This window comes from Stegodyphus dumicola, chromosome 5 (genome assembly GCF_044657685.1).
Source record: "Stegodyphus dumicola isolate Sdum_Otavi_A_Nest chromosome 5, ASM4465768v1".
NCBI lineage: Eukaryota > Metazoa > Arthropoda > Arachnida > Araneae > Eresidae > Stegodyphus > Stegodyphus dumicola.
In genome coordinates, this window is record NC_140772.1 from 216,763,379 (window position 1) to 216,782,619 (window position 19,241).

Consider the following 19,241-nt stretch of genomic DNA (forward strand, 5'->3'; position numbering starts at 1 on the left):
TTTTTTTCTCTTTCGGACTTCGGACTCATTCGCACTCTTTTGGACTTAAAAAGCCCGTGCAGATTCGATGATGATGATCTGCGGTTTACCGGACAGGTCGCAAATCAATAATAATTTTACAAAAACCTCCAAAATTAGTGGTATAAAACAAATAGAAACGGTTAGTTTGTCTACAACTGCAAAACTTACAGCTTTAATAATCATTTATGGGAGAGGGAAAGAATAGAAATTGAATCTTTCTATCTTTCTGGTCTGGTGAATATTAACAAAGATTTGGTATTACATGTTTTTAGGCTGTGAATTATGATACAGAAATAATATCAAATATGCACTTTAATTTTATACCACACCAAAAATGAAAATTATTTATAAACGAAGTAGGTATTAAATAAGAACTGAATTTTTGGTGATATTGTGATGTTTTATCGATTTACTTTAAATAATAGTTAATAGTTAATTTTCAGTTACTTTTCTGTAACACTCTTTTCACCCACGCTTTTCATGCTAGAATGTAAATCATATAACGAATGCTTATTCAAATTGAGAGAGAAAGAAGTGCCATTTAAGCGAAGGCTAAGCAAGTTATTTTTAGAGCGTATTTTGCCTACTTCAAGCCACGTTGTACCGTGACTCATTAGCGATTCGATTCTGTGGTTTGAGTGCTTCTAGCCATTCGGTTTATCTCGCCGGCTTTCTGAAACCAGAGTCTTTCGTCTCGTTACCTTATCCTGCGAGCCGTTAGTCATTTGATATTAATTCAACAATACGTATTTTAAGTTTAGGATTGCTTGTATAAACCCAAGTTAGATCATTGTTATTTGAGTTCAAATAAAAAATTCTTATACACCCTTCATCTGACTTTGTGTTCCTGTATTCACAAGACCAGAAGATAATTCCTCTAGAGTCTTTTAAAGTCTGCAGTTTATGTTCCCAAAGAACACCAGACTTTATAATATCATTAATATATTATATTTGATTACATTATGCTCTAACTAATGTATTATTTTTCATTTTATGCAATTTAAAATAGTTAATAAACAAAATTGTGTATGTATCCATATGCATACATCGGTTCCTTACTTAAGTAATAATAGTTAAAAGCCATAATAAAAATGTTCTTAATGACATTTATTAGCCAACTTGGATATGTACATTTTGCTGTAGCTTTTGTGTTATCTAATTACTTAAGGTTCGAGTTCAGATTCGGACTCAGGACTCGTTTCTTGAAGTCCAACAGTCTCGCTTTCATCCAAAGCGTCACTTGTACCTGGACGACGTCTCCTCTTCAGGTACCGAAATATGATGATCCCTACAATAACGAATGATACAAGACCACCAAAAAACAAAAAGCTGTACTAGAATGAGTTAGTTAAGGAACTCGCTTTGGTAATCTGAAAAATTATTCAACGTCAGATACCCTTTTAATGTTTTTGAGATATTATTATAAGCCTATAAACTTTAGAACATGTTATGAATGTCAGAAATAGTACTCGTAAAGCATAATGTTGAAAGGCTTACAGGGTCGAAGAAGTTCCAAGAAAACATAAACCAGATTACAGCATAATTTTCTTCCACCAGGAGTAAGATTCATTTCAGTAAATGTCCAATTAGTTTTATTTAAGGCGAAATTTATATTCCGTTAACTGGCAGCTGGCTATAAAATATGAGGGAGAATATTTCATACGTCATCCCTTTTCTGAATCTGAGCCAATGCACTGATTAAAAAATTTAATATGATTATCCCTTTCAGTAATATGAATAGATAATACAAATGGTATAAAAAAGTATTAGAAAAACTTATAAGCAAAACTGCAATTTCTCTTTGGATTGTTTTCAGTAACACTTTTATTTTAAAACAGCCACCAATTCTTGCCTAGCTAGCATGTTAACGGAATGCTTGTAAGTTTTGTTCCAAAATTTAGAGAATATTAGAGAAAAGAAAACGAATTTTGGTATACATTTTGCCTTTCAACTTGCCATTAAAACTCCTGGAATTTTCCGATACATTTTTTTTTACAAAGTTTGCTTTTTGTATATGTATATATTTCTAGCTGTCTGCTATTTTTAGCATTTTTAGTTGATTTAGTAATTTAATTGTTTTTTTACTAACTATTCCATATTTTTTGTTCAACTGTAATGTTTTCTTCCTTTTAATGTATTTATTTATTTATTGCAACTTGCACAATAATTACATTTGTTGCTATTTTGTTTTTTATTTTCAGTCACTTATTGTTAGCCCAAAGGAACGTTATCTCAGAAGGGCTATTAGTCACAAAATGGCATTTTGTGACGTTTCACTATAAACGGCAAATCATGTTTTAAATTGTTGCCATCAAATATTATAACCCTGTATTAAAGAATTAAGAATTTGTATTTAAAGAAATTAAATAATGAAGAATCCGCATGAATGTGCGTATGTTTCTTGCAGTGTGAACAAACGACGGTACTTAGAGACATCAAATTTTGAATAACGTAATCCTCCACCCGAACATGCGCACTTAGAAGCCCAAATTTTGAATTCGAATTTATTTTATTATCTCTCTCATACTTTGTAAAACTTTAACGAATTTTTGATTAACAAACTTATAAGGTATTTCTCCCACTTTCCTAGCGTGCCTTCGTGGTGTAGTGGTTCTGCACGCTGGGCCGGTATTCCAGAGGTCCGTGGTTCGATTCCCGGCGAAAGTGTTTGCTATTTTTCATCTTGCCTTGCTTCCAAAACTACCTAATGTCCCTACAAACTCAACAATTTCAAATCGAGAAAGGGCAACACTCTAACAAAAGAAACATTTTTATCGCCTGCGCGCGACGTTGCGTATCGAAAATTCTTAAGACATGCTGTTTTTAAATATTGAAGTGATTTTGCTGTTGAATTTTAAGAGAACCTGAAGAACCTGACATTTAATAAATAATGGTAACACACAAAACATTAGAAAACGCTCCTTTGGGCGTAATATAAAATCTGAAAGGTTTTAGATTTCATTTTTATTTTATTTCAAAAATATTAATATTGTTATTATATGCCTTAAGAATTCATATATTTCATAAAAAATGCAATAAATTTAGAAAATAATTCAACGACGAGGCTTTAATATCTAAGATGCTTACGTCGTACTTTTAAAGCCAGTGTACATAAAAATTATCGCATTTAACTATGATTGGATGAATGTTTACCAAAATAATTTGATATATGTGAAAATAAAGACTGGTGATTCGTCAGTATCCAGTTTTTGTTAGTTTTGTCTGTATGCCTCCACCCTCAACCATGATGACAATCAAAAGTTAAAAGTACTGGCGTAAGTTAAAAGTACTACAATTAAAATATTACATTTATTTAAAAGCAAGCATAAGCAGCGCGGAGATGTTTGTATCGCAGAAGTAAGGAAAAGGAATAACGTAGTTGCTTTGCGAAGTAGTATGTATAGCTAAGCTACCCAGCGTACTGATCACTACACTACGAAGGCATGCTAAGAAGGCGGGAGAAATATCTAGTACCTAGTACCACATAAAAGTCAACTTAAATAACTACGCCATCAATCCCGGAACGGCTGCTTTTGCTAGCTGGCCGAGTTGAATTTACTCAGATAAGAGGAAGAGAAAGGAAAGGTTCCAGAATGTCCTGCATCGGAAATAGCTTGCAATGGATCGCAGAATGGCTTTTTAGTAGGCGCTAGAGATATGCTCGCAGGCTTATTCCTAAACTGTGAAAGGAGTTTCACTGCGTATTTTTATCCTCTGTGTTTTATTGAACATTTTGTTTAAGAACAGATTAATTTTTATCATTTCATGAAGAAAAAAAATATTTCGAAGAGAAATACCCTTTTGAAATGTAAAATACTACGCATTGTATGCTTATTTAAAATTTTCTTAAAGCATAACGTTTTGGCGAAATTACATAATCTTGTTTATTCCAACGAAATCTAATATTTACTAGAACTCTTATTTCGGTAAAGTAACTGAGTATTACATGAAATTACAATAAGAAACTGTAAAGGTTTTATTTACTTGAGGTATTGTAGAAAATTGTAACTGTAATTTTTTATGTTTATAATATTTACCGCTAATATCATAACAACAAAACATAATTATTTAACTTTTAATCTGGTACACAAAATAAATATTATGTTTTAGTACGATATATTTTGATGGAGCTTTAAAAGACATATCTTTATACGAAAGGAGTATTGTATTCGCTTGTGAAAGAACAATTTAGTTTTAATTCCATTTTGTATAAAGAACCAAGTATTATTTCTTTCCAGATCTTATTTAAATTTAACACAGAATTTTTTAAATTAGGTAATCAAAATTAAAAAATGAGTAAACGATCAGTAAAAGTAAGAATAATAAATATTATATTCGAACTAACGTAACGCTAGCTGCACTCATAAAGCACGAGTCGAAAATGATGTAGCGTCGTCTGTTCCTCTCCTCCTACCTCATCCATACATTCAAATACCATACCTACAAATCTTGGACTCTTCCAACAAACAAAAGCAGCCGTTCCGGGTTTGAGCACCTTCTACTTAAATATGGCATTTTAAGACTGACGAAGCTCTAATATTTTTACATACAAAGTAATTAAATGCGTACAGATAAAGAAATCCCAGGAGAAATGTAAATTTAAATTTAAATACCTGTTTACAGATACCAACTATGCAAAACTCATTAATAATGAAAATTTCATTCGTGACTTGTTCATAAAGTAGTTTTTGCCGAAAGTTTAATAAACGTGCAAAATGTCGCGATAATCTTTGTAATTTTGCTACTGATTCTCATTTTACAGTTGTTTCATCAATATCTAGCTTAATATCTAGCAATAATAGCTTTACAAAAATTTTACCGAGTTTTTATTTCTACAATTTTGCATCTCGTTCATTGGTCAATAAACTGGTATGTGAATGCTTCACAAAACAGAACAGCCCAAACAATCTTGTTATTTGTATTTATTAAGGAATAAATTCAAAATGCAAGGCACACAATTGTAAAAAAAAAAAAAAATTAACTGGTCAATTCTTTGGGAGTCGTTCTCTTGTCAATCCTTTTTTCCCATTCTGAGCACCTTACACTGATAAAACTGGAATATAATCCCCTGGACTCTTAAGTGGAAATTTCCAATCAGCGCATTGGCGAAATATTAAAAACCTTTAATGATATTCATTCGCTAAATGTCGTAAATTAAGTCATTTTATCATTCAGTCCTGTAGCAATTCCTAGATTAATCAGCCATTGTAAATAAGATCTGAGAACAATGGAATAAGATATAAGCGAAAAATAAAATCCTCCTTCCTCATTTACTAGCACAGAGACGACCTGTCATCACACGCAGTAATTGCTATGGAATTAAGATCTTACCTTAATCATAATTTTCTCTTCCCAAATATGTATGCCTCACACACCAACCACCTGCAGCACTGTCATCTTTTCTGCATACTATAATATTAAACCTCTTAACGCGGCTTTTTCTTTCATTTCTTTCTACTTAATTCACTAATATACACACGTTCACGACGTAAAAAAAATTAACGAAAAACGAAACAACGAAAACGGAGTTACAGTTGATGAACAATTTGTCCAATAGGGCTAATAAATAAACATTTCATTTCCTGAGAAATGCATTTTGCCAGAATGAAGAGAAAGGGAAAGGAAATCGCAATTTTAAAAAAAAAAAGTAAACAAGTAAGTAAACTAGAATAGGATAAAAAAAATGAATGTTACCCTCCTACTAATTTATTACGACTCTAGGCCGGCAGCAAATAGGATTTGGGAATAATAAATCTAGCAGACTAGGCTCATGATTCATTATTTTATGATATGCACTTTTTTCCTTACCGATTTTTTTATTATTATTCTTACTCCAAATATCCAAAAGATAGAAGGTGCAATTTATTATGAAAAGCCCTCTGGCACTGGCTGCGGACTCTTGCTGCCGACATTAATAAAACTTAAAGTATTATAACATTAGTTTTTCAGCCTAAAACAGAGGTTGAGTCGAAGAACCGGGAAAGAAAGAAGAATAAAAAATAAAGATTATCGCCGATTAAAAAAAAGACAAAGAAAAATTACTGATAAATGATCCAGACTTTAGTTGTCGGGCATTGGTAGGAAAGGAACAGATTTTCCTCTTCCTTCGTCCTATTAAAACTCGAAGTAATCGCCTTTCCTTGGATGCCTTTACTCCCAAAACTAATAGAGCTGCCTTTTTTTCATCAATCTTGCATATTCATGTCTTGACTCGCTGCGTCCTTCACATATTAGGCGGCGTTCTGTCCGCCTGGACTATTAAATAAATTTCTGGTGACATCACTCATTCGACGCGGGGGATCTTATCTGTATTATTACGGTGCTGGGACGGAGAGATTGCCATGAGTTATAACCTTGTCATAACACAGAGCATTTCTAACCTTTTTAAAGCTTATTCTCCAGGAAAATGTAATTCCAGGAAATGCAGCTTGCATAAGGTAATACGGAATGAGATGGAATTGCAAGTAATAAACTTCCAGTAGTGTATGAGTCTAGTATGAAGGATCACGACAATATTTCCCTGAACAGCATAAGTTTACAGTCCTCGATTCAGTGTTTTAGTTTTACTTAGTCGCAGGAATTTTTAAGATCTGTCTCGATTAGAAAAATACAGGACTGACGTATTACTAGTGAGACATGCAAAATATTCAGCAAAGCTTATGCTCATTGTGGCGTGCGTACGGGTTCGTAATAAATTGAATACACACAAGTCTCATGATAAGTTGATAAAATTTATTATATAAAAAGAAACATTTCAGAGTTCTAGAACTTTTCACAGAAATACTCGTACAGGTAGGGCCGGATTTAGACTTGATAAAGCCCTAAGCTATTTGAGGTATGTAAGCCCTTTATAAGTCCATATATTATATGTCAGTACCAAATATAATTTTTGGATACCTAGAGGGTTTTTTGGGGGCCCCCAAGAAAGCGGGCTTGCCCCTAAGCTATAGCTTGTATAACTTATACGTAAATCCTGCGCTGCTTACAGGTGTTCACAGTTACACAAAATACAATCAGTATTTACACTAAACTATTAAGAACGTTAATCACAATGCAATGCCGAGCGCATGTAAAAGGCGAAGCTTTTACGTATACTTTAATACTGCGAAATCGCTCTGAACTAACAGCTCACAAGAACAACTAGGATACTGATACTCTCTCCAATCTAACATAGTTTTCGCCAGGCTGCCGAGATATTCCTGGTACTTTCTACTTCTCAAAATTACTGGAAGGCATATGAGGGCATAATACGAGCGTATTTGCAGTTGCACATGAAATCAATTACAGTTATTCAGTTACAATACTTATTATGGTGGTACAAAGAACGGACCAAAATGTAGCCAAATGGTCGCCAAGTTTGGCGACTTATATCGATCTCTTAAGAAATTTGGCTGCCAGCTTGGCGATATCTCACCATATTAGCAAGATAGCCATGTTAAATAGACATGCTCCTGTATTCTTGTTTTTTTTTTGGCAGAGCATCGTTTCGTTTAGATTTTCATGTTACATTATACAGAAAAATACAACACTTTCACGTATATAATTTCACTAAAATTATCGATTTATGGGCAAAATTCGTAACAATCTATTCTTGGCCATAAATATGTGTTAAAGAAGAAAATAATTAAAAGTCTTACTTAGATTACACATCTTTAGGGCCTTTTTGTATACAGTTTATTAAGTAACAAATATTTGTGCAAGTAAAAAATGAACCAATTTAATAGAGATTAGGATTTCATAAAGTACACTAAAAATACAGTATTGAGGAAAAATTAAACGTTAATTATGAATTAGATTTAAGTAAAGTAAAATTATTAAGGGCATTAAGAGAATAAAGTAAGAGTCAATAATGTAAATAAAGTAAGAGTCGTAAAAGTTAACACTTCACTGGGAATCGTTCAGATTTTAAATTACGCCCAAAGGGAGGCTTTTTTTTAATTTACACACACATACACGTTTCCGGTACTATTACGATAGCATTTAAGTCAACATCCCTATGAGTTAAAAATGTTTAAAAACAATATAACTTTTAAATTTCCGATAGACAGTCGCGCGCTGGAGATAAAAATATTTTATTCCGTACAGTGTTGCTACTGCTGGCTTTGAAATCGTTCAGTTTAAATTCATTAAAGTTTTACAAAATATGACATAGATAATTAAACAAATTTGGAATTCTAACTTCGGGCTTAAAAGTGCCTATATTCTGGTGGAGACTATTGATGATTTTAAGTACCATTGTTTTTTCACGATGCGAGAAACATAAAGACATTCATGCAGATTCTTCATTATTTAATTTTTTAAAAATATAATGCAGGTTGTAATGTTTGGTGGCAACAATTTGAAAAACGGTTTCACGACACAAAATGCCGTTTCAAAAGCAATAGCCCTATTGGGTAACGCCCCTTTGGCCTAAATAGATTCAGAATTCTGTTACTTATTTTAAACGTCATACACGGTAAGGAATATGCTGCTGTCTACTACTGGCATTAGATTAGGTGTGTTACACTATTCCCTTTCGATGAGGAGGAAACGCGTTAAACTGTTTGCTTACCTGTATAATAGTCCCCCAATACCTCAAAAGGACCTTAAGGTTGTTGTGCTTCTATCTAATATTAGATGTCATTGCATAACATTTTAAGGCAATCAAAGAGCTTATATGCACTTAGAGATAAGACTAATCATCTGACTGTCAATCTGTCAGATTTTCGATATTTCTGTTCGGTTTTCTGTTTGAAATTTAGACCTCTATAAGAAGTCATAAGAATGTTGCATTTGAACTGATTGGTACGTATGTCATTATTCAGAATAGCTTCCTTGTCATTCGCTATCAAGACTTCTTCCAAGAAGCAAAAAATACTTTATTATTTTTTACGTGGAATGTTATCTAAGTGTTGTAGAAACTTCTGATTGAACTGATTGTTTCGGATACCGAAAAATCTATGCTTCTTGATATTAGCTGGAATTTTATGAAAGTAAAAAGAACTACATTCTCATGTAAGAAGAAAATTACTTTTCAGTCGAAAACATACTTTTGAAAAATTACTTTTTTTGATCCAAAATGTACTTTTGAAAAATTTATTTTTGATCGAAACATTGTTTACATACTAGCAATTGGTACTGTTCTGTTATCAAGACCAGATCCAGAAATGTATGCATGTATGGGATATTTATGGATATGTTGTGTTCATGTATATATGTATGTATGTAAGCACGAATATATATGTGTATATACATATACACATTATAAGCGTATATTTTCATACCTTTCTGAATCCGGTTCCCATAACAGAACAGTACCTAATAATTTTATCTCGCTTTAAGATTATCTGCTTTATACTAGCAATAGTTTTCATTCGTGCCAATGTTTTTTGTTTCATACTCATCAGCATATATAGTTGTCATTTTAGAGGAATAAATTACTGTAGAATAATTTTCGCTATCGTAATAAAAAAGAAATAAACCTTGCGTAAAAGGATACAACCAAAATAGGTGTTATGCCATGTTCGTGTTTCTGTCGAAAAGTAATGTTTCTTGCTTGCTCGGCTGTCATCTCACCCGTCCACACGGTGCACATATGATACACTTGGAGGTCTGGATTAAAGTTCTTGTGATCAAAAGGGGCGCTATCCCAGCCCGGCTTGCATTCACACCACCGATTAGTATCTGATCTATGACCATTGTGACAACGAACATTCTGTAAATAAGGCAAATGACATAAAAAAAAAAAGAAGTGTGAAAATTTTAAGCTATTATTCTTAAACGTTGTTTAAAATGATGGATTCCAGGTTGCATTTAAAAATCCAAACTTTCTTTAGATTGTTAACTTTAAAATACTTTTTGATAGTATAAAATGAAATAGAAAAATTGTTACAAAATATCTAGGATTTTTTTTCACTTTAGTTAAATCTTCGGCCATTCCAAAAGCCACCTTTACAATGAATTTGAAAGAAATTGTGAACTATGAAAGCCCAATGTTGCTTTTATGTTACTGGTCTGCATATGAATTTGTAATGGCAGATAGAATGGACTAATTATAACTTACTCTGCAAGCCTATAAGATAAAGCAGGCTTATTAAGTTGACAAAAAGCAGAGTTCTTTTCAGGTTTACAGAAAATTGCTTTTATCCGGTTGACCGTTCTTTTGGAATTCAATCTGATAATGGCCATGAATGCAACGTACAGATTAAAAAACGACAGGGAAATTTCATTACTAAATAAAAAAATAGTTATTTAATAAAGCAGTATATTTGATAAAAAAAATAGTAAAAATGGCGTGAATAAAAAACAACAGGATGATAGATGTGCGAATTTACAAATTTCAGAGACCATATTCGTCTTGTATTGCCCGTACGTAAACTATGATAAAAAAAAAGTTTGAGTAACGTTTTAAGAAATGTTTTCCTATTTTTTTCTGCTTTTAACTTCCTTTTACCCCCCCTTAAAAAAGAGAGATAGTATAAGGAGGAAACAATCAACGAAATACTGAATAAAGTAAATTCAGCAATTATCTTAGCATTCTTTGTACTATGCATCTCTTCCTCTACATATAGGGTCCTCTACGTATCTGTGGTGTTCTGTGCTGTGAATTTGTGTTTATGGATTTTTTTTGTTTGTTTGTTGGTCTGTCATTTAGTGTTACATGTGCTTACTTATTTTTGATTTAGTATTTTTGTTTGTTGTTTGGGGGTGGCTGGGCTACTAGCTGCCCAGTAGCCCAGCCACCCCCAAACATTTTGTGGAAATACGGGGCCTTTTCTTTTGAGCTATGAGGACACTCGTGCCCAGGTGGGATGAAGGGAGCCTCCAATTCTTACAAGTCTTCTTACGTATAGGGTAAGTTTTATTAATTTTTGAGAATTTGAATAAATCTAGGCTTTAAGAGAAATAAACAAAAGTAGCAATTCTATATGTGTTTGTTTCTGTCGGAGTTAATTTTACGCTGGCAATCTGTATTACGAAAAGGGTAAAGAATTATTTTCTTTAATTACAGTATTTGTTCCAGTGATTTTGAAATTTATTTCTTACTTGCTAATTTGATATCACTTATTGAAATATAACGCAAATATTTTCTTTCGTTTTAAGTTTTATCAATTTATTTACAATGTGTACATCCACAGATGTACCCCACGTATTTAAAACATTTACGTAGTGTACTTCCACAGATGTACCCTCAGGTATTTAAAACATTTACGTAGTGTACTTCCACAGATGTACAAGTATTTAACACGCAGTTACGTAAAATATTTAATTACGATGAATAAAGAAAATTCTAGAGATGACATTATTATACTCATTAAATAAAAATAATTTGCCTTACATTCCTCTAAAATAGCGCCATTATACTATTCTCAGAAATTAAAACCACTAAGACGAAACGAATTGTTTTCATTTAAATAAATAGCGCACGCAAGCTATGTATTACATGTTTGCCATTTACTGCTCTTAGCAATACACAATGGATTAATATTTTTAGTTGTAACTATCTCGCCATGTGTATTAATTCTAATTGTTAACTAGGCAAGTCAGATGTAGTTGAGATATCTACTTTAAATTAAGTTGCAGGAATCACTCGAATCACTTAAATAAACTGGCTGTCCTGAAAGTAACTTAGTATTATTCTAGGCTACCAAAGTTCTAGCAAACAGAAATACACATAACTAATTCTGTAATAAAAAGTCTGCAAATTATAATAATCTTGATGCCATGCGGCTTTCTTTCTTACTCCGTCCATTTTTCAACATTTAACATTTTCCGCCCATTTAACATTTTTAAAGTTTTATTCATAAGTTAGGAGCATTATTATTCCCCATATCATGTTTTATAAATTTCGACTACATGTAAATGCTACAGCATCGTATGGTGTAGCTAGCAAGAGTCAGAACGTATCTTGAAGAAAGTTGATAATATCACATAAAGGTACTAGCAATACGTGGGCTTTTCCCCTAGTGTGGCACTATGAGTCCTCCCCCCACAGAACCAGGCATAGGGTTTCAACCCCTGCCGTCGCACCTTGAGAGAGGGACGCAGACGCATCGCTTTTGAGACACCGATCGTTGTCTATAACCAGTCGCTCGGGCTGCCCGTCGCAGAGGGACGCTACCCAGCAAACCCGGGACGCTTCCCCCGGTCTACTAGAGCCATCTGCTATAGGACGTGCCAGGCCCACGGGCCGGCCAATAAGTAAAATTTTCGGGGCCTCCAGAACCACTAGGTTCTAAATTTGTATACCCCCGTGACCGAGACAGACGAGGTACAGATCCTAGCCAGTAGCTTCGCAGAGTTCCCTAGGTCAACCTCCGAGGGGACACACATGTAGGTATAGCAAATAACAATCAATAATTGAGTTCGAATATTTGAAGCGTCATTTGGAGAATAATGCATTAAAATTATTAATAGCACGATGCAAATTCAAATCGAAATTATTTGTTGAGATTCCGATTTACTAAGATTCCAAAAGTGAAACAAAAGTAAATTTAAATTTATTATTTAAAGCAAAATATACGAGGGCTATTTAGCATAGACGAAGATTTTTGTGGTCTTTCTAAAGAATAAAAATAAAAATAATAATAATAATAATAATAAAAACCATCTTAAAAAGTTCTGTCTTATTTTCATTCGAAATGCTTATACATACCAGTGGATAACCGTGAGCTCGGGAAAGAACTCGAATACTTGGCTTTCCTTCACCAAATTGCGTAAATTCCTGTTCTGTCATCGACCTGATGAGAGTCTTGCAGCTATTTGTCTCAATAATGTATGCCTGAAGAAAACGAAAATTTATCTTTCAAATAAACTTTAGCTACAGAGATCATAAACAAAAGTTTAAAAATAAACGTTTCTTAGGCTTCTAAAGAATAAACACCATAAAAAACCCGAATCTGGCAAGAACATGGCCGATATAGTCTTAATTCCAACCAAATTGTGCATAACTTTTATTCCACAATAATTATTATCATTATAGCGAAGATATCCTTCCTCTAGTACATTCTCAATTTAAGAAAAAAATACAGAATATATTCAAATCTTTTTAATGAAACATAGAAATCTAAGTGGAACGCAAATAGTGTAACAGAAATCACATGCTTAGAAGTGTGGGAGAGGGAGCCTTACATCTAGCCAGATTCGTCAACGTGGATTGTCACGAGATTCGTATAGCCCTTAGGGCTATACGAATTCGAAGGATTTGAATTACTTGAATCTGCTATCGAACACAAATCGAAGGTCGCTCACAAATTCGAAGGAGTTGAATTACTTGAATTTGCTACCGACGAGCTCTTTTGTGATGAGGTAAAACATTGCACTCCCATGAAACGGACTCAAGTTCCATCCTCCAAGACCAACGCCAGTCTTTCGCATTGCACTTCTAGTTCGATCCATAGATGTCGCCACCCAGAAGCGCAGAACAGCTTCGAACAATAAACCAACGATCGTCCCGTGGCCGCCACAAGAGGATTAACTTAGATCTTGGAGTTTCAAATGTGATGTGCATATAAAGACATTAAAAATATTTTGAGCTTTCAGTGCTTTCGTGGGATTCCAACCGGTATAGTGGTTAGCATTGCTGACTGCCTTGATGAAGTGCCGCCGGGTTCGAATCCCGGAGAAGCCACGGATGTTTGTAAATGTAGTGTCTGTGCCGCATGGCGGCATTACAGATGTGCGGCGCGCCGAAAGTCCTCTCATGTGGTTTGGTGGAAGGGGAGAGGGGTGACGGGCTTCCCCGAGATGCTGCCCTTCAAAACTGGGGGTAGAACTGAGCTAAAGCACACTGTCATCTGAAAGATGCTCAAAGCTGTTGCCAACGGCAGGATTGCCACGAGGTATTTCGGGGGCTTGGTCTGACTACGTCAGACAAGTGAGCATAAGTAGCAACAACAAAAGTAAAACATTTGTAGAATTTAGTAAGTTTTTTGAAGCAACAAATCTGTAAAAAAAATTTTTACTAATTGAATGTGTTTCCAGTTACACTATGAAGGCACTCGGTAAGGAAGGAGAGAAATTCCTTACATCCTTCCCCACTTATAGGGTGACTAGGAAGGCGGGGATCCATTCACCAAATCTTGGTGACGAAAAACTACTGTTCACCATATTTTAGTGGGGAGAGGAAAAAAATCCCATATAGATTAACTTATTCTACACTCTAGAAAAATGGAATTTGATTTTTAAGTTTCATATATATATATTTGAAATATTGATTAAAATTGGGGGTGGAGGGTAAAATTTGTATTAATTGAAATTTTGCAGATCAACCTTAAGATGTTACGATCAGTAAGCAAACATGTAGCAAAGCTCTCAACTATCTATGGAACTTGGAAAAAGGAAGCCTTCAAAAAACTGCCAACAAAATAAAAGCTTGACCGCCATATGAGGATGAAAAAATAAAACAAGGAGGGAAAGAAAAGAAAACTAGCGAAAGAAAGTAACGGAAGCTGAGGTAGTGGCTAGTGGGCAGGCAATAAGTAGGAGAAATCAATGCAAGCATGAGGATCGTAATGACGGGTCCCTGTGATAGTGGTCCCTCGGGTTGCACGGAAATAGAGCATTAGCTGCGCTGGACAGAGACGTTTTCTACCTGAGGCCGCCTTGTCTCTTGACCAGCCTGCCTCCACCCACTTTTATTTGGTTCAGGGGAACGACAAAAAAGTACTTTTTGTTAAACAGCTTAAAGAAAGGAGCTATGCTATTGCAATTCTCTAAACTAATCTCTGATTTAGAGTTAAATCTCTGATTGAATTCTATCTGATTTGGCTAACCTCTGATTTAGGGTTAAATGTACTTTACTTTAGAATTAATAAAATTAAAACTTTTAGATTTTTTAAAGCTAAAGCTTAAAGGGAAATTGCATTTAAAGTATTCACTGTGATTACAACCGAGACTGGTTTAGTAGTTTAATGTAATGTTAATATAAATACATTTTTGTGTACATATTCTTTACTGACATAAAAATTACATTTTTTACACTGAGGAAATTTCTGCACGAAGTTAAAAATTCAAGAGAGCCAACAAACTAAAAATAAAAATTTTAATAGAACATGACTGATAGATTTTGTTAAAGAATTTACAGAAATTATCAAAATAAAACAGAGTAGACTTATTTACATAAGTTTAAATTTCATATTTCGTCATACTTAATTTACGGCTGCACGTTAGGATCCTTATAGCTAAAATTAATTATAAACTCTAGCACAGTAATACGCAATCTTGATTTTTTTAACTAGTTCAAAGGGGCAATTTGCCCAAAAGGATTATTACTTTCGCTTTGCCATTTTGCGTTGGTTCACTATAAACGGTGTTTCACTTTTCGAACTGTTGCCACCAAATATTAGACCCTTGCATTATATTTAAAGAAATTAAATAATGAACAATCTGCAGAATGTATGTATGTTTCTCGCACTGTGATAAAAAACAACGGAACCAAGAGCTATCCAATTTTGAATGACGTAATCCTCCTACGAATATCGCATGTGGAAGACCAAATTTGAAATTTGCAATTTGTTTTATTATGGATTTCATATTTTGTAAAACTTTAGAGAATTTTTATTACCAAATTCAAGGATTTCAAAGCGAGCAATGACAACATTCTACGGGGGGGGGGGAACCTTTTTATCTCCAGCGCGCGGAATTGTGTATCGGAAATTCTAAAGATAGGCTCATTTAAAAATTATTTTGCGACATTGCTATTGAAATGAATTTTATGGTTCAAGTGCAAAGGACATGATATTTAATAAATAAAGGTAACACACAAAAAGTTAAAAAAATGCCACTTTGGGCATAATATAAAATCTAAAAAGCTTTCAGATTTTGTTTTTTTTTTTCTTTCAAAAATATTTTTAAAATATTTACATATTTCGGCGTGCATAGTGCCAAAGATATTGGAAAAAGAAAACAGAAACAACTAAGAAACTTACTTGAGCATATTTATACTTAATGCTAGATGGAAGATGCAAAAACCTTAAACAATTTTAGATTTATAAACAATGTTTAGTTTTAAATAAATATAAATAGACAAGATAAGTGAAGGTAGAACTTAGGATATTGTGTTTATTTACATGATTCACTAGAATCTGTTTAACCGAACCTCCACTGATCAAGAAAGAACAAGTTTAGTAGGCAGTTTATTTGTAACAATGCTGGCATACAGCTCTTCTTTTTATTTTGAAAAAGCTGTTATTAGAATATATAAAGCTAATTTAAATAATGAAATTATACTTTATATAAAAATTGTCCTGTGATTTGTCTTATAAATAAATTTATTTTTGTGAATAAATAGCCTCCTTTTTTTTTCCTTAAAGTTTTTAAGCGCGTACGCAAGACAAAATGGTACGTAAAAGATACGTAAAAGTTTCGTTATTGATTTAATTTTTATTTTAGTCACTATTTATTAAAAATGATCGAGTTATATTAAATTATTATTATTAATCTTGAATGTAATTATTTTTATAGTCTTAGTTATGTATAATTTTGTTTTTACTATAATAAGTTATTTTGAACTTTTTCACTGCGTGTACTATTTGAATCTCTAGCTTTTGGTTTCAATATTATTCAGTTTGATATTTGCAAGTATAAGGTTTCCTAAAAAACGTAGGGATGAAATTTTTTAATTTTTGAAAGGACATTAATTATAATAGAAAAATAGTTCTTTTTACTATCAAGAAGCACAGAAACGATTTTATAGCACTCCTTCATATTAACTAATGAAAGTGTATAGACATTAGGATTTTTTGGGAAGCAAAAGACGCGAAAAATGAGCAATGCCTTCGCCGGGACTCGAACCACGGACCTCTCGAATACGCATCGAGCGTGCTGACCCCTACACCACCAAGGCATGCTAAGAAGGCGGGAAAAATACCTTATAAAAGGACATTAGATGAAGCTCCGTTGAAGAATCAAATCTGACGTCGTTAAGTTGGCTACATAGCTTGTTTATTTAATTTAATTTAGTAATTTTCATTTTCCTGTGTTTCTTTTTCAACCCTCACCAAAAGTATTTTTAGCCATAAACTTTAAGAACTAATTATGTTTCTCATAATAGTATTACATAATTTTTAATACTATTTAGGAAATTATCTTGGGAAGTTTTGATTTAATTGCTTAATTATATATGTATATGTGTGTATAAGTGTGTTTGTACTGATAAATTTGTGACTTTTGCTATATTAAATAACTAAACAAAAATGTATAAGTATTTTTATAAGTATGATAAATATATATTTATTGTATAAGTATGATATAAGTATTTTTCTTTAACCTTTGCCCTTTCCCGCGGAATTTTTTTTATAGATACCCTTGTCAATTTATTTATGATAAAATTTGTGAAATTCATTTTTTGGAAAAAAAATAATGTCTTTACTTCTAATGAAATTGTAAAATTTTTTCATCAAATGTTTGTGGGCGTGAGATTTGTGAATGATTCAGTGTAACATTTCACAACTGTACGTTCTTGCATTGCACTTAGATTTTCATTTAAATGTAATTCATGCGCTAAAATTACATTCTCTGTGCTTAAATGTCAAAATCTAAATTATTAAGTTGAATTAAAATTTCACTGAGGTAACGGAAACAGATTTTAAATAGCGCAACAAACCTCAGTAGCTGAAAACATAATTTTCACAAAAAGATTGAAAAGCTAAAATTATTGCCACTGTTATGAACATAAATAAGATAAATGAAAAAAAAATAACTTTTGGCCTTTGGAAATCTGATAAAACTAATTGCACAGAAACGGATTTCTCAACAATTCCCATTTCTCAGCAAAAACTTCTACCGATAAAGCACCAGCCAAATGATTTCAGCATTTCGCCCATAAAACAACAAGCGGCCATTTGCTGGCCATCCCTCGCTGATGTCTTATTGCGGGAGCTTTGAAGATGAAGACGCAACTGCGGCAAGCTAATGGGCTGGCCTTGTACGTGGGCGTAATTGGGAGAGATTACGGCTGCAGCAGCATCTTAGGAAGCTCCCGAGCACGGAAAAGAAGGCCAGGAGAAAAGAAAGAGAAAGATAACTGCCGTGTTTACTGCGATGACCATCCTGAAAGGCCTTTAACGGCTGAGGAAAGGGGAAAGGATTAAGAAGAGAAGCAATAAGCTTGTGTGAATGTTTAGATACACCTTAGCCCTCATCTTGCCGGTAGACAGCAGGTGATGATTTGATTGCCGATATTTCTTCAAGAATTAAATTAGAGATTTTACTGACACCAGCTCACTTGTACTGCATAAAATGTGCATCCTTGTTACATAAATTATAGAACGTATCATAATCAGTTAGAATTAATTTCTGAAAGCTGCTTTGTTCTATCTACTCGCATACTACTTAGCAATTAATGTTATTCAAAGCACTTATTTAATGTATCTCTCAGAACAATCAATATAAGCATTATATATGCGGCTTAAGTGTTTGTCGCCGATAGTTTATTGGTTACTTGCGTAACTATAAATTGTTTTATTCCCCGTGCAGCGCAGCGCGTGACGAATATTATGAGAAAGCTAAGCCGGAAAAATTAAAAATACAAGAGCAGGTGCATTTAACATTTAATAATAAATTTAACATCTCTGTATAATAGAATTCGGAAATATGCAACCAGAAAAAACCGGCAACGATGAAAGAACAAACAAAATGAAATAAACAAATATCTTTTATATATGCGGCTTAAGTGTCTGTTTGTCGCCGATAGTTTATTGGTTGCTTGCGTAACTGTACTAGCCAATGGGGGGGAAGTTGCCACGGCACAGGGTTGCCATTTCAATTCAGACGTAGACAATTTCTTGTAAAACTTGCCTCTGCTATGACCATCCATAAGTCTCAGGGCCAAACGCTGAAGCGTGTTGGCATTTTTTTAACTGAGCCTGCATTTGGACATTGTCAACTTTATGTTGCCTGTTCAAGAGTTCCTGAAAGAACGGACGTAAAATTAAAAATAATGGATGGTCCTCTGCAAGGCGAGCTTAAAAATGATGGAAAGATCTACCCAAGAAATGTTGTGTAGAGAGAGAGCTTTGACATGTGAATTAACATTTTATTATTTGAATCATCTTTATTTATTGAGCTAGCGGTGACTCTTAAGAAATGTAGCGCCAGTGTTTTCCTTCATTGCACTCTACTTTAAGCAATTAAGCAAGAAGTAGAATGGAGCAACCCTGTGGGGCAATAAGCAAAGGGGCGTCCTCGCCGCATGTCCTGGGAATTCAGTTTGAATTAGTAGAAACCTTTGCACAAATCAT

General features: G+C 33.6%; 1 protein-coding gene across 1 annotated transcript in view; it reads right to left on the minus strand.

The window, feature by feature from the left end:
- Positions 1 to 1,123: 1,123 nt before the first annotated feature.
- LOC118188433 (uncharacterized) overlaps positions 1,124 to 19,241 on the minus strand; it is a 49,972-nt gene continuing 31,854 nt past the window's right edge. The window contains exons 7-9 of the mRNA XM_085816378.1: positions 12,656 to 12,781; positions 9,500 to 9,715; positions 1,124 to 1,355 (exon numbers count right to left, since the gene is read on the minus strand). Of these exons, the coding sequence (XP_085672504.1) occupies positions 1,185 to 1,355; positions 9,500 to 9,715; positions 12,656 to 12,781 (513 nt within the window). The 3' untranslated portion in view covers positions 1,124 to 1,184. The remainder of the gene's footprint in view (positions 1,356 to 9,499; positions 9,716 to 12,655; positions 12,782 to 19,241) is intronic.